General features: G+C 39.6%; 4 protein-coding genes across 9 annotated transcripts; 1 reads left to right on the forward strand and 3 right to left on the reverse strand.

Annotated features, from left to right (window-relative positions):
- Nucleotides 1–57: 57 nt before the first annotated feature.
- Nucleotides 58–4,714, reverse strand: zfp36l1b (zinc finger protein 36, C3H type-like 1b). Its single transcript, XM_068576502.1, has 2 exons — nt 4,575–4,714; nt 58–3,092 (listed from the first exon to the last, which is right to left on the reverse strand). Exon 2 carries the CDS (start codon nt 3,081–3,083, stop codon nt 2,079–2,081), a length of 1,005 nt encoding a protein of 334 aa, XP_068432603.1. The 5' UTR covers nt 3,084–3,092; nt 4,575–4,714; the 3' UTR covers nt 58–2,078.
- Nucleotides 4,715–7,128: 2,414 nt separating this feature from the next.
- Nucleotides 7,129–9,750, reverse strand: LOC137785758 (gap junction Cx32.2 protein-like). The gene is made up of 2 exons (XM_068577230.1): nt 9,665–9,750; nt 7,129–7,981 (listed from the first exon to the last, which is right to left on the reverse strand). Exons 1-2 carry the CDS (start codon nt 9,736–9,738, stop codon nt 7,129–7,131), a joined length of 927 nt encoding a protein of 308 aa, XP_068433331.1. The 5' UTR covers nt 9,739–9,750.
- Nucleotides 9,751–10,277: 527 nt separating this feature from the next.
- LOC137785595 (gap junction Cx32.2 protein-like) lies at nt 10,278–12,190 on the forward strand. Its single transcript, XM_068576968.1, has 2 exons — nt 10,278–10,310; nt 11,271–12,190. Exon 2 carries the CDS (start codon nt 11,276–11,278, stop codon nt 12,026–12,028), a length of 753 nt encoding a protein of 250 aa, XP_068433069.1. The 5' UTR covers nt 10,278–10,310; nt 11,271–11,275; the 3' UTR covers nt 12,029–12,190.
- Nucleotides 12,191–13,542: 1,352 nt separating this feature from the next.
- On the reverse strand, nt 13,543–27,440 carry mcm9 (minichromosome maintenance 9 homologous recombination repair factor). 6 transcript variants are annotated; one of them, XM_068577580.1, is made up of 15 exons: nt 27,241–27,432; nt 26,411–26,599; nt 25,073–25,217; nt 24,345–24,451; nt 23,724–23,930; nt 23,575–23,656; nt 22,995–23,195; nt 22,771–22,896; nt 22,072–22,191; nt 21,724–21,898; nt 20,783–20,985; nt 18,647–18,850; nt 17,567–17,649; nt 16,583–16,728; nt 13,543–15,430 (listed from the first exon to the last, which is right to left on the reverse strand). In XM_068577580.1, exons 2-15 carry the CDS (start codon nt 26,573–26,575, stop codon nt 13,750–13,752), a joined length of 3,645 nt encoding a protein of 1,214 aa, XP_068433681.1. In that variant the 5' UTR covers nt 26,576–26,599; nt 27,241–27,432; the 3' UTR covers nt 13,543–13,749. The 6 variants fall into 6 exon arrangements, 4 of the variants coding, with proteins under 4 accessions (XP_068433681.1, XP_068433682.1, XP_068433684.1 ...); XM_068577581.1 differs by lacking the exons at nt 26,411–26,599; nt 27,241–27,432 and having other exon boundaries at nt 23,724–23,790; nt 23,877–23,930; nt 25,073–25,103; XM_068577583.1 differs by lacking the exons at nt 13,543–15,430; nt 16,583–16,728; nt 17,567–17,649 and adding an exon at nt 20,108–20,172 and having other exon boundaries at nt 18,804–18,850; nt 27,241–27,440.
- Nucleotides 27,441–27,486: the final 46 nt, after the last annotated feature.

Below are 27,486 nucleotides of genomic sequence, written 5' to 3' on the forward strand. Positions count from 1 at the left end.
TGCTCAGTAAACTATAGTCTGCCGTTTACACACAAGGAAATCATAGGAAGTCACACATACAATATAAATACATGTTTTATTGGTTTTAACTGCACTCATTTCAAAACAAACCATGAACAAAGTTATTACTGTAGTCACAGTGATGGCTGCTGGTAAATACATTCAACAGGTGCTTGTCATGTGTGAATCCTGTGAACACCTAACCTACAGCGACAGGATTTTCTCTACTCAGTTATAGAAAGTTATTAAGGCACAACATTTGGGAAACCTGGAATGTATTTAAAGGCACTTTCATGGGTCAAAGTGGTCAAAGATAACCTTTTCATAATCATTGTGTTGACTTAAGAGTGCTAATACATCTGTGCAGGATATTGTGAAACAGGCATCTTCCATCATCTTTTCAAAATAAAAGTTTACAATGCTTTAGTTACATAGTTTGATAGGAGGATACCACTGTTCCAGAGCCAGTATACATTCCAGAGGATGAAAGAAGGTGCTGCTGCCCAGAAATGCAGCAGGGATTAGAGGCCTGAACACAGTCCAAGGTGTAAACAGGGTTCCAACATGTTGAGGTTATAACACACTATGAGATCAATCAAATTCAAAGTATGGATCCAATTGTATTGTTCCATGTATCTGCGTCTGAAGAATACAAAATTATTTTCTCCAAACATTTTAGTGCATTTTAGGCCCTAGTATTGAATAAATTGCTACAAAATATGGGCATTCATATACATTCACCGCGAATTTTATGCTTTAGAAAAAAAGCTGCTCTGGCAAAAGAAAAGTCAGTATGGAAAGAAAGCAGAAAGCCATAAGTGAGCCGCTGCAGACAGACACAGCTGCTGCGTCAGCAGACAGAAGAACCCCGTCAACACTCACTGGAAAAAGAAAATATTACATTATTTAACCTGTATGTTTTAAATAAACATTCACTATCAAAATAAATCAAATGTTTCAAAGGATGTCATTGCAGTACAATATATTAACTGTGAAAAAAATAACACAAATAGGTCTTCACAATCTTGCAATTAATATGGAAGATCATAATTTCACATGAATGAAAATATATATTATATTGTTTCATTTACCAGATAAATACAAAATAAAAATGCTTAAGATCAGCAATAAATATAATTTGATAAATAAGCAGTGACAGCCAAAGCCGTCACAAAGACGACGTTGGGAAATAAACTAGACGATAACAATAATGATAATACACATGGTAGAATCAACAGGAGAACATTGATTGCGGATAGCTGACGTCACTTCAGAGAAATTATTTTTAGGTGATTGGACCAAGTTTGACTGCTGACCAAAATGATCTAAATACCAACATGGCAAATTAACACTAAGAACCTGCAGATTACTGTAAACGTTGTCTGCTTAAGTTTAATGTCCAATACTTAGTTCACCCAAATCAGAAATAGTCTCTGTGCCATAACTGTCATTGAAACTAATGGTAGAAGCGCAATAGTCAGTATGAAAACTGTCTCCAGTGTGTTCTTTGGACAATACAGAGGTGTGCATATATTTAAATATGACCTTTTAATGCTGTGAGCACAATACACTAGATTCCATCCTGCTCCATTGTACTGGGATGGTTGCAAGATCTAACAGACACATCTCCAAATCTGGGCAAAGAAGACCTCAACCAATACATGCCAATACAAGTAAGTGAGAGAATATGTTTTCTGGTAACCTGGGTGAAATTTCTCTTTTACTCAACCTCCAACTTCAGAGATCATTTTGAATTGCAGTCAAAATTTCAAAACTCTGATGTTGGCTGTTTTAAAAGAAAAGGCCTCTAGTGAGCAAACAGAGAACAATTACTAAATACAAAGCACATAGCACCAGGATACCTGCCCGACTGCAGGAAGCAATCGTCAGTCACACAAGAGTGTGACTGAAAAAAACAGTCACACTGACATTCGAGAGAAAAAGGAGACTGGGCTTGATTAGAGTGAAAAAGAAAGTATCGGCACACTGTTGGCTTCACATGAATCAACTCTATGGCACTTTTAGAATCTTACCGTCGTCTGACATTCTCTCTTTGATGATTCATTAAAAAAAAAACTTTAGTCATCAGAGACAGACAGCCTGCTAAAGATGGGAAGGCGACGGGAGGCATCTAGAAGTGGGGACTCTGAGCCACTCTGACTGCCCAAGCTGCTCTGGTAACCCTCCTGGTCAGACAGAGAGTCCAAGGGGCTAGGGGAGATCTCTGATGTGGCCTGGAATAAGCAGGCGGTGGTTGGGGAAGGAGGGGTTAGAACTTGAAGCTCAGACACAGGTGGAGGCCCCACGCTGGGGCCAAACAGACTGGCAAGCTCCTGGCTAGAGTGAGCAAGGGGGTCACTTTGCCACTCCCTCAGGTCTCCGGGGGAGAAAATAGGTGGAGGTGTGACAGAAGTGGGGCTGTCCTGCTGGCCGCTGGAGCTGGGGAAGCCTGCGAAGCTGAAGCTATGCTGCAGGCGAGGGCGTTCTATCTTGTTGAAGGCAGAGATGAGAGGAGGCCCACGGCGCTCCTCTGCGTTGTGGATAAAGTGGCATCGCGGCCCGTACGGACAGAACCCAATGGTGTGAAAGGTGCGACACAGCTCAGTCTTGTACTTTGGGTGACGGCTCAGGCTGCGCTGCTCATGAACGCCATGGGCGAACTGGCACTTATCTTCGTATTTACAGGTGCCGTTCTCCTCAAAGGGCCGGCACAGCTCTGTCTTATAGCGACTCGAGTTGACTTGGCTGCTTCCACTCACACTAGCCTGACTACCAGGCCTGTCCCCCAGCTCTGAAAAAAAGCACTCACTGAAATGGTTCTCCTTGTTGCTGATGCAGCTGCTACCAAACAATACTGAGGGATCCCTTTTAAAGTTGTCGACAAAAGGGCTCTGGCTGAACTTTGCACTGGGGAGGTTGATTGAGTGACGGCGTTGGAACGGCCCTGCTTCAGAGGGGGACCCCACCACCCTCCTGTCCAGCAGGGACCCAGTTAGGGTGCAGGAGGAGAGGTTGGCACTCAAGCATGGGACAGATGTCAGATGCGGTCCCTCAAGACCGTTGATGATGCTGTAGTTAATCATGTTCCTGTTCTGTAAAGAGACATGTTTCAGTTAGAAAACTGTGACAACCACAAGCATTGTTGGGAACTGGTTCCTGACTTTTTTTTAAACAGGGGATTTACTTTTGAAAATTTTATTGTCAGTGAAAGCAGTTTGAACCTAATGTGGTCATTTACATTAGCCGTTACACACTGTGTCTTAAAGTGTGTCATCTCGATAAAGAATTGGCTAGTGCTTTGGCATAAAACACAAATTAAAACGGTGAACTTCCGCTGGCATCATAGAGAATATGTTGTTCTGTCTCATAACAGTCATTTAAATTATATTACAAATAGCTATGTAAATCTGCTAGAAATTATTGTCTTTTGCTTTCCGATGTATTCAGATTTTTTTTCTAAATTCAGAACTGTAATTCCATACGAATTAATATTGATAGGCATATTCTGAAATGGTCTAAATAACAAAACCTGGTTGCAAGAATCTACATGCATCTGTTAAGACAGGAAGAGCTCCGGATCGATTGTAGTCTTTATGACCCCACGGGTGAGAAACACTGCCTGGCAGCAACTATGGTGCAACTATGTGTGGCACAAAGTGATACTTCTGGAAAATAGATTGATGTACCATCACTTTAACACTACACTGACCAACATGTCAGTTTGCACATATTGGTTCAACAATCCGGTGAATTGTGGGAAGAGGCTGCTCTTGGCTCTATGTCTGACCCGGAGCTGAGCTTCCTTCGTTGGGAGGCCATGTCTGCCACGGTAGAGATGCATGCGGGGCTGAAACGGGTACTAAAACGGAATAGTTACAGCTCGTACGGTCCGCAGACTATAATAGACTTAACATAGTAATGTTGATTAAATGAATTAATGTGAAAAAACTATGAGTTGCAACGTAAAGACTTGTTGAATGACACACTACTGTATAACTACTCGACTTTAAAGTTCAGAACGTTACACAGACGTTAGCTAGTTTACAAGACTGTCGTGTCGAACATTGCTAAATTATACTTTATATTCATTGTATGCATCGTTGCTACGAGTGAGCGACTGGCTTCTGCAACGCTGTTTCACACGTTAACGCTAGTTTACATTAAATGCCTAACATTGCATAAAGCTATATAGTCACACATATTTTAGACACACAGTTACTGGGCTTTTTACTTTCGACATTAGCTATTTTATCTCACTGAAGTTAACAATAAACACCGACTGACGTCGAAACCAGTTTGTGTGCGTCACACTTAGCTTACGGTAACGTTATGCCACTTTGCAGCGCACAAACTTATTTCAAAATAACTCTCATGCAAATGTTTGGAAATGACTGATTTACAGATGCCAAATGGCGTTTGATTAGTTCGAGATGACAGCAACCAGTCGGCTATCACGTGGTTGATTCCGATTGAAAATCGGAATATCAAACTTTCAGTAACAAAAATGGCTAGGCTAATGTTAGCATACTTTCTCCAGAAAAGAACTACTCTGTCGGTCAATAGGCGTCAATTACCTTGTTAGACACGCATCTGTATTCAAAAACAGGAGAAATAAATAGTCGCTGTCATGTTTGTTGGTAAATATCGATAATACGAGCAGTAGTTCTAAATGGCAGCAACACGGCGAACTTCTTTTTCAGCATGCGGCGGCCACGGTAGCACGAGGGCGGGGCTTCCGGCTGACACGCTGCCACATGCAGCCACAGCCTCAGGGGAAACACGCCTCTGTCGGCCAAATCTGGACCTGCCTTGTCACGATCAAGATGGTCATTCTATTGGCTGTATAGAAAACAAATATTTCGTGTCTATTTTCATAAACACTCTTAGATTAAGCTTTCATCCTTTTCATTTCATAAACACAACCGGAACAAACCTTGAATTTGTCTTCTCTTCTTCTGCATAATTGTAGCCCCTGCACACAGTTGCTATATACATCTGACGTGGCTGCTTAGGGTTCTCCAGTAATTACATACAAAAATCACTATACCATTATTATAAGCAAAACATACAACTCACTAACTATTACTTTATTCAACGCACTGGAAGAAAATAAAAATGTTCAATCACTTGAACACATTCATTGAACATACTCTTCTGTTTAAATTTATTTATTTTTTTTCCACAGGGGAACTAGATAAAGGTAATTTACCAGTGGGCATGTCACATGTGGTTTTGTCCCAAATGCAACACAGCATTTCAGTATAACCATATATATATATATATATATATATATATATATATATATATATATATATATATATATATATATATATATATATGGTTATACTGAAATTGAAAATGATTATATGCTTATAATGGTTACACACACACACACACACACACACACACACACACATATATATATATATATATATATATATATATATATATATACACACATATATATACATATATATATATATATATATATATATATATATATATATATATACACACATATATATACATATATATATATATATATATATATATATACACACATATATATACATATATATATATATATATATATATATATATATATATATATACACACATATATATATATATATATATATATATATATATATATATATATATATATATATATATATATATTCATTGAATGTGCTGTAACTCTGTTACGTTGTTCATTCGGCACACCTATGACATCTATTGCTTCTGTCCGAGAGGGATCCTCCTCTGTTTCCAGAAGGTTTATTCCCTTTCTTCCCCGTGAAAGGGTTTTTACTATCTTTATTTGGGTTAGTTTTTTCTGATCCAATGTAAGGTTTGGGGACAGGGATGTCTTATGCTTACAGATTGTAAAGACCTCCGAGGCAAACTTGTATTTGTGATTTTGGGCTATACAAAATAAACTGAATTAAATTAAATTGAATTACTCACACGAGCACTAGGCATTAGGCAACCGCTTAATCCTATGGTATTTTACAATGGATAAATAATATATACACATAAATATATGTACATATGAATTTTCAAAATAAGTAATATGTTTTTTTTAAGGGTCTTTTACAGCTTACGTTTTAGGTCCCCCACAGTGGGCTGTCACTCCTCTCAACCTTCATCAAGCGAGTACGTACATCGTTTCTCTTTAACTATTTCAACACCATCTCATCATCATTGCAAACACTGCAAAAGTCTTCACCCAAAGAAATTTACTTTAAGTTTCTTTGGTTTATTCAGTCGTCACTTCTGAATCTCACGGTCGATGAACAGGGAAAAACGGGGGTTAAATTGTTGTAAAAAAACAGAACACTTTGTTTCGTTCCAGTTGCTCACAAATTGCACGGACGAGTTTTATTAAAGTTCATATCATATACAAAAATTAAAATTCAATGAAGCAGTTTCAGTGTCACAAGTAACTAAAAAAAATGGTTACATTCAGAGCTGGTGAAAAACACCTCTTCTCTCTTCTCTGGCCCTGCCCGCGACTGCCAGGCACACTTCTCCTGATAGCAGAAGTTCCTTCCAGACTCTAAAGCTGGGAGCCCTGTCCTCCAGGCTCTAACTGGGAGCCCTACCCCAATCCTACGGGCTGTGACAGGGTGAATATGACTTTTCTGAAAGATGCTAATGAAGTCCTGTTTTCTCTGAATGTGGTGCAATCCCCTTTTAGACCAAGATCTTTTTTTTTAAGACATAGATCTGATGAAAAGCCCTTCCTGGGCATCAGCTCTTGTACCTTACAGACACACTAAACCCCTCATCCTTTTTTGTAAGGGTCAATCCTAGATCCTGTCTCTAAGGTTAACTATGAAGGGTTTGCCTAATATGGTAACACTGGCTGCTGCATCATATTACACAGGAGAGCTTTTTACAATACCCATAATATAGAAAAGATTATAAAACATGGGAACTTATAGCATCCTATTAATTTTATATGGTCTAATGACAAACTATAATTTAAATAAAAACCAAACAGTATATATATTCAATGGTTATACTGAAATTGAAAATGATTACATGCTTATAATGGTTACACTTTTCTACTTTAATATTTTCCTCGATCACTCAACAGTGTAAATATAGATATAGATTCCAGTATTAGGTGTCCTTCTCTTTACTGACAGAGTTGACCTGTTTGTCATCCTTGCAGAGGCCTGTTAGAGGCAACAATATGGTACCTTCATACTGGCTGCTCAACATTTGGTTGGATGGACACTGTTGTGGGTAGAGCCGTTGCGGCTGAGCTTGAAGCATATTTCTGCTTTTGTTACAGAGCAGGTAGATTATCTCTGTGATGTTGAGGAGTACTGAAATGCCTGAAACTACAAGCATGAAGATGACAAAAATAGTTTTCTCTGTGGGACGGGAAATGTAACACTGGGCACCACTTAAATGAGCACAAGGTGATATGGTACAGTGGAAGTGGGGGACCATGAACACAGGGCCAATGATATAGAACTGGCCCACACTGAATCCCACTTCCAGGATGATCTTGGAGACCAGCTGGGTCATGTAAGTGCAAAAGAGGATTCCAGTTATCTTTACCTTCCCTCTATCATCTGTATACTTTGGCTTTCTCCGTACAGTTCCATTAGTGCTGTCCCGTTGCTTCTCCAGCATCTTCTTCTCTTTGTGGAGGATGTGGACAGCATGGCCCAGGTACACTAGGGTGGGCGTTGAGACAAAGGTGATCTGCAGAACCCAGTAGTGAATATAAGATATTGGGAACATCCAGTTGTAGCAGCCGAGTTCACATCCTGGTTCCAGGCTGTCACAGTAAAAATCTGACACTTCGTCTGCCCAGACTTTGTCCGCAGCAGCACCCAGGACAAAGATCCTGAACAGGAAGAGGACGCTCATCCAGATCTTCCCGACCACGGTGGAGTGAGACTGGACCTTGTCGAGCAGTGAGGACATATAAGACCAGTCACTCATGGCAAAAGGCTGCTGTCTGAAGTAGAGAAGAAACATAAAGTCATAAAACTTATACTCATGGATTAAAAAGTACAAGAGACCATTACAAATATAAAGCATAGCATTCTTATCATTTATTTATCAAGTTGTCTGCAATTCCTACGAAGATAAGACCTTATTTCAACTAAAGATATTTAAATCTGAAGTGTCTCACGAAAAACAAAAATAGGTGAAAATACAAGTACATAGTCAGAGTTTGTGTGAAACTGAAAGCCCAAAACAATGCAACAGGTAAGCTTTGAATCGATCATGCATATATCTGATAAAAAAGGTCGTACACTATCTGTAAATGCTGAAGTGAAACATTAAGGAAATGTGATACTGCGAGATATAAGGGGACACACATAGAATCTAGTACGAGAGCAGCAGCTGCTTCTGTATTACATCATGTTGTGAATGATACATTGTGATTTAGATTATTGCATGACCCTTGATATATTGTAAAGTTAATCCAAAATATGCCAGGTGTGCTTGGCTTTGTTCATCTAAGTCTCGGTCCTTGATTATGAGTGGCTGAGATGCATCCAAGATTGTTGTAAAATACACTCAGCTGTGAAACAAACAAATGCTTACAAAATGTTCAATTTGTTGTGAATTTGGATTCAATGGATGGGCATGTAGGATGAAGATTAAAAAAAGAAGACCAACAATAAAAAATCTGGAAAAGGGAAGAAATTAAACAGGAGCGTCACTGCTTATAGACCTATATAAGCAGCTATAGATTTAAAAACGATCACCTAAATTGAGTAGAACCAGACCTTCTTCTCATGCACTGTGAAAAAAGGGAATGTTTCACCACTGATCTGGCAAGAATAAGAAGAATCTGGCAAAAAGCTTCTGGCACTGCACAAATAAAACAGACAAACAGCCCTGTATATCAGCAACGACAAGTATATTGCATAGAGTAAAAACTAGAAATAGTAAATTAAAATAACGATTCAGTCTTAAGGAAAAACTAAATACCTCCTGTGATGCAAAAGCTTGAGAAAACATTCATTCAATTTAATTTTTATAGCTCTCAAAACAAACATTTGCCTCAAAGTGCTTTATAATCAGTATAACATACAGCATACAACATCCTCATCAAAAAAATGGAAAACAAAGGAAGAAACAAAGGAAAAGCTCTGGGAGCACAACCACAAGGACAGAAACATCAATGTACTCACCTGTCAGGCTTTAGATATAAAACATTCCATCACAGGAGAGCAAGAGTGTGGGGGACTGACCGGGATGAGACTTTAATACTGTTGAGGCCTATTGGTTTTGTCTGCTTTAGCTTCTCGTTTCACTCGGTCAAACTCGTGATCATTTTGAGTCATGCTCAGTTCCCTTAAAGCCCTGATGACCCATAACACCACATTTTTCTGTCATCGATGCAAGTCATATTTTGTCTTTCCTCCTTACTTTGAGGTTCACACCCAACTTTTATGCCTGTGTTCATTTGATAGATACACTGTGTGAATCCGAGAACACTAATGAGCACGCTCAGATGCAGAAGTGGACCAATTCCCATTGTTATTTTGGTAACCTTAAAATGAACCCTTTGATATCTACATAGGGAGCAGCTCCTCAGAGTCCACCATGTTGCACCTGCATGTTACTACAGTTGCCCAGAAGGACAAATCAAACTCTCGAGAGACTTTCCCTGTTTTAACGTTACTTGAATGCTTCTGTAGTTCTCTCCACACTTGAGTGAGCAGAAGAACATTCAGTTCTGTCTTCTTCGACCTTCATATCGGAACAGGAAACACCCCAAAAACACCTTTAACAGGGAGAAAACATGAAGAAACGTTAGGAGAGCAACAGCGGAGAATTATTATTAGTTATGCACATGACCCTCTTTGAGACAAGGACCCACCACTTTATCATGTCAGTTGACCTTATGTTTTATTGGTACATATATCAACAACATTACACTGAATTGCACAAACCAATTAATGAACAGCAGGTCTGGAGCTTTCAGGGACCTCGTCCCCGACGATGCATCCAGCCTCGCCTACAGCTTCGCCTACAGTGTTTCATAGCAGCTGCACCTTCAGAGTGTTGCTCAACTGCACCCGACAGTTCAGAGTAGGGAGAGTTGTTCATGGAACAGCTGATCTGCTGTCAGCACTGAGGGAGAGGGGGTCATTTCACAACGTTCATCCATTTCAACACTACAGTCATGTTAGGGAGTCTGGGCGGGTTAGTGTGGCCTCGGAGGACTCTGATGATTTTTGCAATGTCAACTGGAATATAAGAGGGAAGTGAGAGAATCACAGTCACAGTGCAGGGGCTGACTGAACCAGACACTGGTCCTTTCTGAGGTAGGAACAGATTTATTTATATTAAGTTAGTCCTAATATTGTTAAAATGCACTATTAATTCTCAGCCTTTAGGAATGGAAATTTTATTAATCAACCTTGGGAATCAATCTTGGGAAGCAAAATGTTATAAAGATAAAAAATAATGCGATCTGACATTTTTGTACCAGCGAGTCATGGAGCTGGTTTCAGAATTTTCATCGGAAAAAAATCATACACTGGTATTATGGATACGAAACATGCACATGACAAATTGCATAACAAATATATCATATCCTGTAATTAGTCTATCCAATACACAGGCCTCTGTATTGCCCGTCCCGTCAATGCATAGCTGACAGGAAATAAATCCGGACCGAGGCACTCGCACCCAAATGCCTGCTATGACCGAGGCACCCGCACAACAGAGAGGCAATAAAACTGTAAATTTGTTTTTGGGGGTGATTTTTTATTTCTGGTTTCTTAGTAACACAAATAACTTGTATTTCTGATTCTTTTGTGGTCACTTGTAACCTATCTGATTGTTTTATTTGTATTTATTTAGCAAGCTTCTATAAGAGCAAGAGGTACTGCTGCTTTTAATTTATAAAACAAAAAACAAGCACATTTTATGTTCTGAATGAGACATGCAAAAGCCTTACTTGGAATTTAAAATTCTTAAAATCACATATGGCATCAGTAACACAGGTTTCTACCAGATGACCTGAATATATATTACTACTTTTCCAATTTCTTCTTTTGTCAATAAGTAATCTATTAATGAAAATATATATTCTGATTAGCATGTGTTTACTGATCTAATAGCAAGACTGAGTAAAACGTACAGTTACATATACCCACCTGTTCATAGTGTGGTCTCGTAATTCTGCTGTTTTTGTTACACAAGTAAGGTTGGCTCGCGCTGACTTGAAATGAAAAGATTGTTCTTCATCACCATTGCTCTTTTTGTCTTCTCTCTCGTAGTCATCATGGGAGAGTGGTCCCTTTTGTCTGATTTGTTGGACAAGGTGCAGTCACACTCCACTGTCGTGGGGAAAGTCTGGATGAGTGTTCTGTTCCTCTTCAGGATCTTCATCCTAGCTGCTGGTGTAGATGGCATATGGGGAAATGAACAGGCAGACATGGACTGTAACACAAAAAGCCCAGGCTGCAAGAATGCCTGCTATGATCGATCCTTCCCCATGTCTCATGCACGCTTCTGGGTACTCCAGATCCTGATTGTGTCCACTCCAACACTCATGTATCTGGGCCACGTCCTGCTGGTGATTCGCAGAGAAAACAAGATGAGGAGATGCTTGGAGCAGAAACGGGGAAAAAATGGGATGATTAAAGCTCCAAAGTATTCAGATGAACACGGAAAAGTAGAGCTCAAGGGCATCGTGTTGGTCAGCTACATGATGCAGCTACTGTTTAAGATCCTGCTGGAAGTGGCATTTATTGTAGGCCAGTACTACCTGTATGGCTTCATACAGATGCCCAGTAAAATTTCATTTCTTGACAAAACCTGTATGGCACCGGTGGTCTGCTTCATAAGTCGTCCCACAGAAAAAAACATCTTCATTGTCTTTATGTTGGCGATGGCAGTCCTCTCCGTGATACTCAACATCATAGAGATGTTCCACCTGTTGATCTCAAAGATGAAGCCAAAGAGGAAGCGTAGTGCCTCAACCAAGCAAACCACAATTCCTCTGAGGGACTTACACATCGGTGATAGACTGTGAGGGACCTTGCTCTGTTAGACGTATATATTGAGTTAAGTATTACATGTATCTTGAGCATCTACAGTACTCATCAAATGTGTGGTTGATGTTGACATGACATTATCTGATCCAAGAATATTGAATGTGGAGCTGAAACTAAGACTTTTCTGAGGTCACCTTAAAGTTGACAAACTATAATATATATATATATATATATATATATATATATATATATATATATATATATATATATATATATATATATATATATATATATATATATATATATATATATATATATATATATACACACACACACACACACACATATATACATGTATATATATATATATATATACACACATACATATATATATCTAACTAACAAAAATAATGTTCGCAAAGAATTCTTGAGGAATTGTGATGATATATAATTGTTCGTTAAAGAATGACATTTTTGTTTCTATTCACTACTTGATTGTTCATTTGATAAGATGAGCTGTTCTGTTAGTTGTTTTTGTAGCTATAATGTGTATGAGTGCATTTAAATGATTGGAAGAATAGCCAACGCTTATGCTATGTAACAAAGAAACAAAGCTATAGAAACAACTACGGTACTGTGAAAAATAACCATCATAACCAATACAGGTTTGAGAAATAAGTTAACACTTTGCATTCATTTTTGTTATATTCATTGAATGTGCTGTAACTAGTATGTTGTTCTACACATAACATCTAGTGTACTTCTGTACACATGGCATCTATTGCTTCTCTCCATCTTGGTAGAGGGGCAGTATTGCTCTCCTGGAGGTTTCTTCCCTTTTTCTCCCTGTTTTTTCTGATCCTATGTGAGGTCCGGGGACAGGGAAGTCTATGTAAAGCCCTCTGAGGATCATTTGTAAGTTGTGATTTTGAGCTATACAAAATAAATTGAATTTGCTATGAACTTGTCATGTCAAGAAAACCAGTTTTAATCATTTTTTTTTTATTTTTGCATATTGTCTAATCCAATTCAGTTTGAATGAATATCTGATGACTGTAAATTAAAAAAATATGGATCTAGAAGTAAAATGCTGTGCCTCATTTGTTACAAGCATGTGATGTAGTCAGGTATTACCAGGGCTGTGCTTTCTGTTTACTAATGCATAAGGTCTCATGAATCCCATTAGCAAACTGCAGAACACAAAACTCTGTTTGGAATAATAATTGTAATGTAAAATAAGAACACTACAAGGCTAAAGCAAGCTTGTAATCTGTTAATTAGTGAGCTTCTACCCTGGGCCTTGATCAAATTCAGATTTTTTGTTTCATGCAACTAAAACATACCAAACCTTGCAACCAAGAAATTATGTATGTTATAGGAAGTGGTAGTGACTAATTATAATTTAAAAAAAAGAAACGCGCTGATGAAATCAACAGCTGGTGTTTTCATTGAAGTAAATATGATGCTTGTAAGTACAAAGGTTTTCCAGATATGATGTACAACATTAATTAATGTGGCTAAAGAAGTTATACACCCATAAACCAGCATGAAGCCATGTGACATGCAGTTTATTAACTTGCCTGAGATCCACACTGCTGTAGTTCAGCCCTCCATCTATTCAGCCACAAGAGGACGAAGAAGAAAACACAATTCTCGCTAAACTTCTTAAACGACTGAACAGTTTTACTTTTAGCAACACCTGATTGCTTTGTTGTCCACATACACATTGTGAAAGACGACCATCGTTTCACATTTTAGCTTATTTGAAAAGCGTTTGGTTCCAGTCAGTGTCAAGAACAGCATTAGTTAACTCAGCAGAGTCAAACAGAGATAGTCCTAAAAATGTCCCCTTGGCAGCACCACCTCTACTAGGAGGGCCCAGCTCAAAACACGTTCTCTGCAGATTGCCACTATTTTGATGGACAACAGGACCTCCACCCGCCATGTTTACACTGTTACTTTGGCTTGAAGCATAAGAAGGCTGTGCTTTGCATTTTGACATGGGTTTAGTTGGGGATTCTGTGCGTCGTTCACGTCCCCGTCCTGGTGTGAGCTCTGTATCCTTTACTTGGCTCCTTAATGTTTGCTTTTGACTGTCTTTCGAATTAACTCTTGAGTGTTCAGCACCACCACTTTGAGGCGGCCTTCTTTCCACTTCAGTACCAGGATCTGTTTCCACTTTGGCATCAGCTGTGCAGGTAAATGAGAATCTAGAGAGTTTAGCCAGGGTAGAAGAGGCCACATTAGTATGGCCTGATTCAAAAGTTGCTAGATCATTGATGGAAGTGTTTGGTCGAACTTTGGCCTCATCACTGGTGTCGACTCTGGGTCTGTGCTCTTGACACACAGTTTTTCCTTGAGATGTGGCTTTAGCTCTTCTCTCTCCCACCTCACTGGCACAGCTCACCTGCTTTCTCCTGTTTCCACCTTGAGCAAGATTTAAATATGGGTTCTGTCTTTTATTCTTCTCTATGTCTGTTAGTGGATTGGCTGAGTCATCAAGACTAACTGGCTTTAGTTCAGTCATTCTGCTTTCTGTGTTGGTGTGAGGATATCTACTGCCTGGGTTGCAATGAGTTTGGAACTCTGCGCTGACGGCTGAGTTGGCATTGAGGCTGTGGATTGAAGCCCTCATCTTCCTTGGTTTGAATATAAAGCTCGATAACTTTGCATGTAGCTCTTTACCAGTTTCAGCATCAGCTGCCATCTTTTCCTTTAGTACAGTACTGATGTTATTAGCTCCAGTCTGGTCCTTCTTGCCTTTCTCCTCAAACCTTCTTCTTTTGCCACGGGGCTGGTTATCCTGAATTTGGATATTTGAGGGTCTCTTCTCATCTGAAGACAGTAAGCTGCTAGTGTGGGATTCCAAAACATCAGTCTCATCTTTACTTTCATCTCCAGACACCACCCTCTCTCCATGCTGATGATTCAGCTCCAGCTCTCTTCTTCTCCCCCTCAGATTCTTTGAGACTTTCTGAAACACACACCCTGTGAACTCTGGATGTTTTTTATTGTTTTGTCCCTCAGACTGCTTTATCTGCTTTTGGATTATAGGGCTTCTTTCTTTCATGTTTTCTCCTTGTGCAGCAGAGGAAATTGTTCCAAACGGATTTGAAACAACAGCATGGTTTAATGATGGGCTAGTGTTACTCAGAAATGTATTCTCAGTTGGAGAGCTTGGCAGTTTGGTTGCTGTAGACATGTCCGACAAACTGAAGTTTGGTTTTCTATTGAGGTTTTCTGGAGCTGATGCAACTTTGGATGAGGCCATACCATCTGTCGACAGTGATGAAGTGATGGAGTGGAACCAGTCCAAGCCACTATCCAGTGTGACATCACTCTTGTTACTGGTGTTGTTGGATGTTTTTTTGATGGTGTTTGTGTCTCTGAGTTGATGTTGGTAATGATCAGTTGGCGCCTCTGAGGTGCTGATCTTAAGCCTATTGAACAAAGAAAATGCAGATAAACTCCTTTGCCATGAGGAAACCCTGATGGTCAATTATGTCATCCAAAACTTACTTAAAAAACTTTAAAAGTAAAGATGCAACTGTGCACAAAAGTCTTAAGAGAAAATACAACCACAACCTCAATATTCATCCCAGTATTGATGTTTTTAAAAACAGTGCTTTGGTGGCATAGATCTGCTTACATTGACAACACAGAGTAGGATGAGGAGGTTCATTACCATTTTATGAGATTTTCTGACAGTAATGAAAGAAAAATAACATTAGCCACATCTTAGGCCACATCCACATTCTGACAATCAAAATATCTTGTTTTAATAGAAAAACATCTGAGTCCACACCGCTCTGCATTTCAAAGCCCCTGAAACGGAGACTTCTGAAAACGTTTTAGTTTGAAAACTCCAGGATTGCATAGTTTATACTCCCGATTTGTTGTCAGAAACGGGTGTAACAGTAAACAATATTCACTGTTTGGTACATAGCTTTTTTGGGTTACAGTTTGGTAAATATTTTTTACAATACGGAAAACAATGAAATGCAGAACATAACTTTTTGTTCATTTTCGAAAATGATTAAACATTCAAAAGTTGCTTATTCACCTTAGTCGTACTTTAACAATTAAGTCACTCAAATACTGGCAATAATAAGTAACAAATTAATAGCAAAAATGTATATATTGTAAATATAAAGTATTTCTGATTCTGCAATGCTCCATCGTCACTCTCTGTCCGCCACAGATAAACCTGTCTGTTTACAGTTTGACACAAATCATAGTCCAAGATTACCAACCTTGCTACAGCGTCGGTATAGCTGACAACAACTGCCACTCTATAATATCTGTTTTGCATATATGAGTACTAGATAGAAACAGCGGTTTGTGTCACATGACATACCGGAAGGACGCCACATACCGAACCGAACATCCTATAACAAACAAAAAAACTACGTGTAACATCGTCGGTCACGCCATTGCCTTAGTATTTTCTGCAACTAATTATCTGCATTTTCAGGAGTTTTAGTATTATATCTGAATCAAGGCTAAAATGCTGATGTGGACAATGTGTGGCTGTCGCTGAAATGTGGGAAGAAAAACTTCAACTGACTCAACAAAAGTCATCAGTTACTCACCTGGTCTGTCTGTCCATCTCCTTCTGAAGGAGCAGTGGCAGGTTCAGCCCTTCCAGCAATATTTGACACTGAATCTGATACTGCTGACCGGGGTCGTTGGGAAAAGACGTAAGTAATGCATTCACATTCCCCAGCAGAGCACCGCCCTGAAAGGAAAGCGCACCGTAAAGTTACAAACCGTCACAAGATCACAGGCTGCAGCATTATGGTAAAAAATGGGCCAAATGGGTAAAAGTGTCAATGTCAAAATTAATCACAATAATTTGTTGAATATTAATGAATTACATATTTCTGCTGAGCTTAAAGAGTAAGGTGTCACTCTGTGTGGCATCTACAGGTTGAACCTCTGACCACAGCAGGACAGTTTGGATCAGTACTACACGTGAGCATACCGAGCTGGGATGCATCCTGTACATCACAGTGACGTTTGACCAGGCCTCCATCTGGATGCAGTGAACTCCAAAGCAGGAGGATTTAACCTGGCTGCTTGTATCTGAGGGCTGGTTAGACACTGTACTTTATGCTGATGCTTCAAACTAGAATAAGCTGTGCTGTCTCCAGTCTTTGCTGGCACACATTTCAGCACAGTTAACAATACACATCACCAATCTGTTTCCTGTTAAAATAGTAGGCAGTTTTGTTAATTTAATAATTTAAAACTTTCCTACTTTTGACTTTATTAATATGTGTAATAAGGGTAGGATGGGCAAAAACAGAATATTTTTTTATCAAGAATATTTGGATTTAACAAAGGGAAGGGGCCTGGTAAACATCAAAGTTTGATTTCATACGATTTAAAAATGTGGATAAATATACAGTATATATTGTACTATTGTCCGTTTGTGTCTTTGTCAAATGAAAAATGAACATTGTTACATAAATGAATAAATACATCACTGGCATTGTAAGTTACAACACTAATATTAAGAAAGTTATTTTTGAGATCAATATTCTTGTAGCAAAGTCATTTAGTTTTCTTCTTACCTGCATGGAACACTCCATGACAGAGACAGCCATGACAGCATCCTCTATGGTCACCGTCTGTCTGTACATGAGCCTGGCGTGGGCTGCAAGGTTAAAAAAAGGAAATCCTGTGAGTGGTAAGAAGTTCTGCTGCTGTCAGCAATTTATACACAACTCAATATATTTGTTTGCCCGAAGACAATGTTGATCAAAAAAATGGATCTCATTGTTGGAATGATTGGCTTCTGTCAGAGTACAGAAACCCACTCACTGTTTAACCACACCCTCAACCTTGTTCTTGCATATGGCATTAACATAGAACATTTAATAGTCTTTCCACAGAATCCTCTTTTATCAGACCGTTGCCTTAAAACATATTAGTTTATACTATATTACATTACATTACATGTCATTTAGCTGACGCTTTTATCCAAAGTGACTTACATTGTTGCTCAATACACCGTAGACACAGGAACGGGGAGCAATTAGGGGTTAAGTGTCTTGCTCAAGGACACAACGACATGGACTAGCGGAGCCAAGGATCGAACCACCGATTCTCTGATTGAAAGACGGGCATGCTAACCACTGAGGCATACTACCGACGTGTACACCTTTAGGCAAAAGCTTCTACACCAGATGTCTTACTGACAGTGCTGTTGCTAGATTTAAGGAAGTGATTCCTTCTGTATGTGGTTCAATACCAAATCACAATATAACAGAGGACTTCCATACTAACTTTAGTCATCATTATAAGAGAGGACTTCTGGACACTGAAGAACAGGAAGGCCAGATTAAACATTAACAGAAAACATCTAAATGAGCCTGATTAGTTTGAGATGAAGGCTTTTTGGAAGATGAAACCAAGATGAACTTGTTCCAGAATAAAGGAAAGAGAAAAGTGTCGAGAAGGATCTCCTGATCTGAAGCAAACCACATCCTCTGGTGAACATGCCAATGCTATGCCTGGGCTGGTATGGCTGCCAATGGATCTGGGTCATTGATGATGTCACAGCTGATACAGCAATAAACAGGTTCAAATGCTTTAACTTAAACTTTAAATGGATGAGATGTATTGAGATGAAGTCAAAGTTCCATCCTCACCTTCAGCTAGTCTGCTGAGACTCTCCAGCATGCGGATGGTGGTACGGGCAGGGTTACGGCCATCACTCCGTCTCTGTAGCTGGTAGTAACGCGTCAGGATGATGTTGGCCTCCTCAGACAGCTGTGGCTGCAAGCGCTTAATCAAGCTGAAGTAAGCCTTCATTTTCTCCATGGACCACACGCTGGCATAGTCAGCCGGCAGCCCTGAAAACAAAACATTACATCATTACTGATGTTATGATGTACAGTCACAATACATCATGCCTTAACAAAAACTATATTAATAATTATTAGCCTACTGTTGAATCATTTCAACAAATATATGTTCATAAATGTTTTTCAGTGAACGCCTTATTTCTTTTGAAGGGCTGTGCCGATTTACATGTTATAAACTATATATGTATGTATGTTAACTTGCTGTTGCTCCAGAGTGCCTGGTAAATTGTTCTGATAACATTACTTTAAAAAAAAAAAAAGCGTGCAATAAACTAGTTTTTACTTCATTATTGAATTTGGCGATTAATTAATCACAGAAAAATCATGCTATAATCAGTTAATTTTTTTCAACTTTGCCCAGCCCTAGAATTAAGTAACATTTATTCAGACAAATTGAACTCTGCAAACATAGATCTCAAAGAGTTTAATGAGCTCTCAAAAATAAAACTACTCCTAGGAGAAGGAGATGGACACCCATTGACCAATGTCTACATGTCGGAGATGCCATCCTTGCTGTCAACAGCATCAATTTGCGAGATGCCAAACACAAGGAGGCTGTCACCATTCTGCCTCAGCAGGTACAGTAGACACACACACTGAATTCCCTCCTTCATGGTGTCTGTCAGCGAGGACAGATATTACATTATAAATATTTGGTTGCTGCAAATAATTTGCCATTGTTGAGCGTCTGAGCCTGCAATATTAGCTGGCCGAGTAATTACATACTCCTCCATGCCAGTGGATGGAAGTAGGTAGCGCAATAATTAACTTCATTTAAGATAGTACAATTAGGCTGTGGAAAATAACAACGGAGATATATTTCAAAAAGAAAAATGCAGAACCGGGCCCTGGGCAACTGTCTAACCGAGATGAAAAGACCGGATGAGTGGTGGTAAAAAAGTGTGAATTTGAGGTAGTACAGTAAAAGTTATCTTTCCTTTGGATTCATTTTTACCGGGGATCCGACCGCACCGATCCTGTTATGCTTGGTGTGTGGGGAAAAGCTGGCAAACAGCGCCATGGTCCCAACAAGCTGAAGCGTCATCTCGAGACCAAACACCAGTCACTGAACAGCAAGAACAGGAACTATTTTGTTCACCTGCGCATGCAAACTGTGACACAGGAAACCTTTCTGAGTATCTGCACTAATGTGGCAGCAGCCATGTTGGCGCAGCAAAGGCTTCGTTAGCAGAGTGAAAGTGAGACGCCCAAATGTTCTTGTTATGCTCGTCGCCAAGACTTTACCAGCAGACCTAGCTCCTGTGCTGAATGAGGTTGTCCACATGATTAACTTTGTAAAGACGAGACCCCTGAAAAAAATGCATGTTTGCATCTTTTAGTGAGGAAATGCAACACCATGTTGAAAGTGACAATCTTGACATGTTCCGCCTCACCCAGAAATGGCAAGATGATGTCAACACTGTTGCACTGTGTGATATGATAGGTGGACACTTTAAAACTCTTCAGGAGAAGTTGTATGTTTACTTTCCCTCAACCTCCACTGATTGCCTTGACTGGGTTAGGGACCCATATAGCTTAGAAACAGTTTTTGGAAAGGACATAACTTCAAAAGAGGAACTAACTGAACTGAGACAAGACGATTTAAAGCTGAGCTTTGCTGATCTACGACCACGGCCAGCCACTGCTATACAATCATTAACCCCCCCCCCCCCCCCACTCCATAATGTCAGCATTATGAATTAAGCATTAAAACATTGTTCTCACTGCATTTAGAAATATTATATACTAAAAAACTGAATACTGAATAGTTATATACTAATTTACCTGGGATGGTCATCATATTGTAATAAATAACACAATAACAAACATTACAATATTTAAATCATCAAAATTCCCTTTTAAAAAGTTGTTTTGCTTTCAGTATTTTTTTTTTTCTAAATTCAAAAACGTATGCTCTACCTCTGTCTTCCAGAATGAAAGAGGAGATGACGTGGTCCCACTCGGCGTTTCTGGTGTCCAGCAGAACTAGAACCAGGTCAAAGCGACTCAGAAGAGGGCTGCCCAGAGCCACATTCACAGACAGGGGCTCGTTGGGATCGTACTGGCCTTTTGGGTTGGCAGCTGCCAAGATGCTGGTTCTAGTATTCAGCTTACATACCATCCTGTAAAGAGAAGACAATGTAGAGCAGGATACAGAATAAACTCATACTTTGTTTCTTTTGGATTACCTCAATACCAAATATGCAAATAAAAACAAGAGGAAAGAATAATTATCCAGTATATTGATTATCCATCCAATTCATTATATGTAACAACTTATTCATGTATGTAACAACCTATTCAGGATCACGGATAAAGTCAGAGTCAATCCTGTACTGTCACTAGACTATCGCAGGGCTGACACAAAGAGACAGACAACAATGCAAGCATACATTTACACTTACAGGCATTTTAGAGTCATCTATTAACCTGAATTAGTCACAGAGATTTGCAACTTTCTGACGTTAAACTCAGACAAAACTGAAGTTATTTTTCTAGGCCCAGAAAACCTCAGAAATCAATTGTCCAATGATTTAAAGGGTGAATGGACTGTACTTGTATTGCGCTTTTAAAGTCCTTAGACAGTTGAAAGCGCTTTAACACTACGTGTCATCATTCACCCATTCGCACACTGATGGGAGGGACCTGCCCATCAGGACTAACTAAAATTCATACAACATGCACACACCGTAAGCACAGCTATAGGAACAATTTTGGGTTAAGTGTCTTGCCCAAGGACACATCGACATGGGCTATCGGATCTGGGATTTGAACTGCCATTAAAACTAGATGCATGTCAGTATTTGTTGCCGTAACTGGAATTCTAAGAGCATATAGACGTGTGTGCATGAGTGTCCTACCCAGCTTTGGCCACACTAATAGACTGTTGTTCCATAGCTTCATGGATGCTGATGCGATCGTGTTCCTTGATATTGTTGAATTCATCAATGCAGCATAAACCGCCATCTGACAGAACCAGGGCTCCTGCCTCCAGATGCCATTCACCTCCATCTTTCACTGCTGCTACTGTCAATCCTTCAACAAATAACAATGTGTCAATGAATTCAGTTCATCCTGTAAAACATGAAGTGATTGGATATGTTTATATCTAAGCATATTCAATTCTTTAAGTGAGCACATCAAGCTATTGATGACACATTTCTAATAAATGGCTAAACTGACATGAGCTGACAAAGAACACACTCCACCTGCACTTGTTGATCCAATTCCAGCTGTGAGTACAGAGCGAGGCATGATTTTAGCTGCATATTTTAAGAACTGAGACTTCCCTGTGCCTGGGTCGCCAACCAGCAACATATGACACTCCCCTAAAGAGAAACAGATGAGGTCATGGCGACAAAATACAACACAGAGAAAATATTTGTCACAGTTTCCATATTGTCACGGCCACAGATTGTCAGTTGTTGGTTTGTATGGTTGTCCATCTCAGTAGGGCGGGTCTCACCTAATATGAGCCTGCCAGAGAGGCCAGAGTCAATTTTTGACACAGATGATAAGCAATAACACTCATCCCTTAAAACATTTGGTTTAGTTTCTAGCTGTGTGAATGGAAACACAAGCAAAAGGACTGGACTAACCACAGAGGACTGGACTAACCACACAAAACTGCAGGGTCAGAGTGGAGTGAAGGGTCAAAGCTAGCTTAGCTCAAGGCCATTTCAGGTAAGGCCCACCTCCTTTTGTCATTGAGTGGCAGCATGGGCATATAGGTAAGGTCTGTTACCAGCTGGTGTACAGCCTTAAATCCCCAAGAACTTAAACAAATCATTGTAGCAGTACTACCAGTGATGTGACAATGTAATATATTGCATTATAAATATGTAAACTCTCTGGCTATGGATATTTGTCATTACTTTAAACACATGAGAAATAAGACTGAAAAATACCTCTGATCTTGGTTCCAGAAGAATCTACTCTCTGCACCCCTCCAGCCAACACCATGGCAACCGCCAGTTTTATCACAAACATGCCAAATACCTGTGGGCAGAGACTCAACAAGATCTGGTTTCTACCTAACGAAAGGAGGAAGGAGGATAAAAATAATGAATGCAAATTTGATAAAAAAAGAAAGAAAAATGGATGGTTGAGTTACGAGGTAATTCCTACCCACCTGCTATGGGATCATGTTTGTAGTTATTCCAGAAGTCTTCAAACTCTTCCTGAACATCCTTCATGAGACGAGCAGCAGCTGCATGGTGGTTGTTCACTTCTATGTTGTTAGCTTTGAGGACCAGGTCCACATCACAACGAGTGCCATCATAGAAGGGCTTCCAGCGCTGGCACAGCACCCCATAAACAGTCACATCATCTCCTAGGAGGACCACATAAACAGTCACATCATCTCCTAGGAGGACCACATAAACAGTCACATTATCTCCTAGTAGCACCCCATAAACAGTCACTGTTTCACTGTAGTTTCTCATTTCATCTTACATACTGCAACAATACTTTGTCCCAACGAAAGCAAAGAGCACCTACAGGTATTTTGTAAGACATGATGTGAACAGCTTTTACATTAGCCATCTTAATTAACTAATAGAAAAGTAGAAACTATATATCAGAATGTTCTGTTGATTATGTGACTCATTAGTGGCAGTCAATATAATGAGAAAGTCTTCTGTTTGCTTGGGTACTATAACTTTCGGAGAAGTTGGTTGTACTTGTTAAAGCTTCCTATTTACAGTTCTTACCAGATTTACAACTGTCAACAAGGTCGTCCTCCAGAACCACCAGCATAGCGCGAGGAATACTGCCCACTGACAGCCTCTGCACCTGTGTGGTGGGGGGAAAGATTTTTATTTATTTATATATCTATATATTGCAAGTACACAAATTTTACCTGCTCTTGTATCTTGATCTCCTGGAAGTCCCTGCAGGCAGTAGGCTCTGATCCTCCAACCAGACAGCTGAATTTGAAGGAATTACAGCCATCAGGATGAGGACAGACCACCGGTGGGACAAAGACGTAAAACTGGTCAAAATCAGCCTGCACCGTGAAAACGTGACGACACTTTGCGCACATGTAATCACGTTCATATTCCAAAACCTATGAGGAGGCAGAGAAAAATTCTTAGTAGAACTCAAAACAAAAACATGAAGATATTGTGCAGAAACTGATTGAGGTTATTTCCACTGATCGTTCCTAAGCTACATATATACATACACACATATACATATATATACACATACATATATATCCTCCATATATATGTGTGTGTGTATATATATATATACACATACACACACACACACACACACACACACACACACACACACACACACACACACACACACACACACACACACACACACACACACACACACACACACAGCTCCCGATTGCTATGTCATCGTTTTGAATGTGTTTAGTTTTGATGGGCAGATGGAACCACCTTGCATGGTACTTCCTGTCATCATTGTATGTGGGAATGGAGGAGACTGATTCCTGCCATAATGTTACCTTGGCAACACTGGTGCGTATGACCGTACCAGTGACAGACAGAAAGTGTCCTATATCTCTGGACCTGGGAATGGTGTCTCTGGTCAGCTCCGGACACACTGGAAGACCTGGGCACACGAAGGATTCAATAAAAAAACTGAGAACTGAATTGTTTCTAAGATCTCACTCAGGTTTTATCACCGTGAATACTATCGGTCAACCTCAAGTCAGCACAGATGGAAAAAGCCGTGAACAGCGTACAAATGAATAGAAAGAAAATGTTAACAATAAACATAGTGTGTCCCCGGTTTGTGTCAGGCAAAGGACCTTTGGCATTCTCATCTCTCTTCCCTCATCTCTCTACTGTCTGATAACGAGAAAAGACAATGTTGACAACAAAATGTGATCACTTCTTGCCATGAATTCTGTTTTTTTTTTAGTTCAAATTAATTTTTTTTCTGATTAAGGACTGATTGCTGATGTTTGGATTAAACATTACACGTCTTTGTCGCTATCTTGCTAACGGAATAATCTCTATTTTTGCAGGTTTGGGCATTTTAAAGGATCGTGCTTTATCCATGACAACAAACAGCTACCAGCTACTAATCATGTCTTTAGAAGACGGCAGAGAAGACATTATTACTTAAGCTATAAATTACATATTTAAAGCAGAAGAGAGAATCACTTCCCAAAACGAGCTCTAGGCAACATCTGGTAACATCTGACCATCATTCAGTTGGCTGTCTGACCTGTAATGCGGGCATGAAGAGTGTGTGTCATTCTCTCTGTTGTGCTTTGTCCTCCACAATGTGATAACTCCAGTGCTGTTCTGTTTAACACTTTATCAAATAGAGCCAGGACATCATGGGGATAGGCGTTGAAATAATCCCCAACCTGTGGAGTAGTAGAGATACCATGGATTTAGCGCAAGTATATACTGTAAATGTGTTCATTCATCTATTATCCATAACCACTTCTACCAAAACCAAATTCCAGCTGGGATACATACATATTCAATACATTGTAATTTAAATGTATATATACACAATACTGCTATTTTCGATTCTTTACTGTTTATTTATATTCCTTTTTTTTATTTTACTGTGTATCTTGTGTGCACTTTATCCCTCTGCAGCAACAATGCGGGACTAATAAAGGAATCTCACACACAACACACTCTCACACACACACACACACACACACACACACACACACACACACACACACACACACACACACACACACACACACACACACACACACACACACACACTTATTCTTGTCCTCAGTATTTATGTTATGAAGGTTTTTCTTTACCAAGGAAAGAATTCTGCTACATCTCCTTGACATGTCTTCCGTGGTCCTCTATGCCTTTGGTGTTGGCGAATTATTTTTAGGAATGTACTGATCTGTTGATTTGGTCAATCCTGATGTGCCTGTTATCTACCTGATAGGCTAGTTTGGTTTAACAGCCTTTTAATGGCATCCTTCACTTGCATTGACACCTCTTTGGTCGTGATGCTGAGAGCTACCAATGCAAATTAAACATTTTGAATCATCTCCATACCTTTTTCTCTGCTTAATTTGTCATGAAATGACAACGGAACAGGCCACACCTGGCCATCAAACCAATTGTAAGACAATTGTCCAATTGCTTCTGAGCTGCTGAAAAGTAATTCTTACATTTTGAAAAATTGTAAGAATTACAATTCTTAGAGCCCTAAGTCCAAATACTTAGGGCTCTGACTGTATGTGTGTGTATACACTAAGATCCTTCTGGGTGAATTTTTTGCCTCTTCAATGTACATTACTAACTCTACAACTGAATTTAATATGTATGTATGTATGTATAACCTTCAACAAGCACACATTCACGATTACATAACTTACTCACTGACAGACTTCACAAGGGTAGTCTTTTCTTTACTTCATTAATACATTTGCAATTTACCATCAACCATTGTGTCCTGAGTCGAGTGGTTAAGTCAATTAAACGGTAAAAACTGTCTAAAGATTAATTTTCAAAAACGGAATTACTTCTATCTATTTAGAATACAGTAGATTGTTTTTTGAAGTGTTGTCATTACCTCCATATTGGCTTCAAACAAAGTCATGGCATTAACAACCACAGAGCGATGGGTCTCTTCATTAGTATCTGCAACAAGCTGGAGAATGTCCTGTTGATGATGATCTGTCAGATACGTTTCAAACACCCGGCCAATCAGGGCCTCCTGATCAGGGCTCATCAACATAGTGGAGTGATGTGATCTGAACACCTGCAAGATTAGACATTAACAAGGTCAAGGTTTCACATTTATAGAGTCTGAGGTAAAGCAGCTCATCAAGTTAACAACAAATGTCTACTAGATAGAAATAGGAACATATCAAGAATGATTATAAATAGAGATATTTCCTTTTGCTTGAGTCCACTGACAGAAACATTAGGCTCGTTCTAAATAAGCCAGTCCAGAATTGATTACGAACGCGTCATGCACGCTTGTGTCAAGGATCACCTCACGAAAGGGATTCTGGCTCAACTGTCGATCTCGACAAAAAAAACATCCCATGTTGAAATTCTTGTGTCCAGTAACAACTAACTAGGCTGCTTCAACACAGAAAACGAGAAGAGCTATCTAACTTTTAGCTTGTTTTCACCTGCTCCATTGACTTGCCAGAAGTAACAGTTATAACTTTGATGCAATTACGGTGCTCGCTGATCAATTAAAAATAAAAATGCACACTTTATCGGCTGTCTCAAATTAGTGGAGCACAGCCGGTGGTAAATGGCGTTACGTTAACTATGAATGGGTGTAGTTAACCGTCAGACTATTTGCCACCTTAACATCACCTACATGTTACTTTAATAGCTGCACCCTTGTTCTGATTCAAACCAAAGCATTCACATCCCGTAGCTTACGATATCAGAAGCTTCTTTCGTTGGAAACCTGGTCCTTCACAGAAGTACAACAGACGTAAACATACGGCTTGTATTACGCGGGCAGAACTGGGAGCAGGGCGGGGCTCTTCTTCTTTTTCCTGAAGTTTAACGGCGGTTAGCTTCTACATATTTGGTGGATTACCGCCACCTTCTGCTCCGGAGTATGGATCAGACAGTAGGCTGTCTTTACGCCAGAAACAACCTCCCACGCCCTAAATCTCCCCA

Source organism: Clinocottus analis, unplaced genomic scaffold (assembly GCF_023055335.1).
Source record: "Clinocottus analis isolate CAN_PGR_092001 unplaced genomic scaffold, fCliAna1.0.p SCAF_15, whole genome shotgun sequence".
Taxonomy (NCBI): domain Eukaryota; kingdom Metazoa; phylum Chordata; class Actinopteri; order Perciformes; family Cottidae; genus Clinocottus; species Clinocottus analis.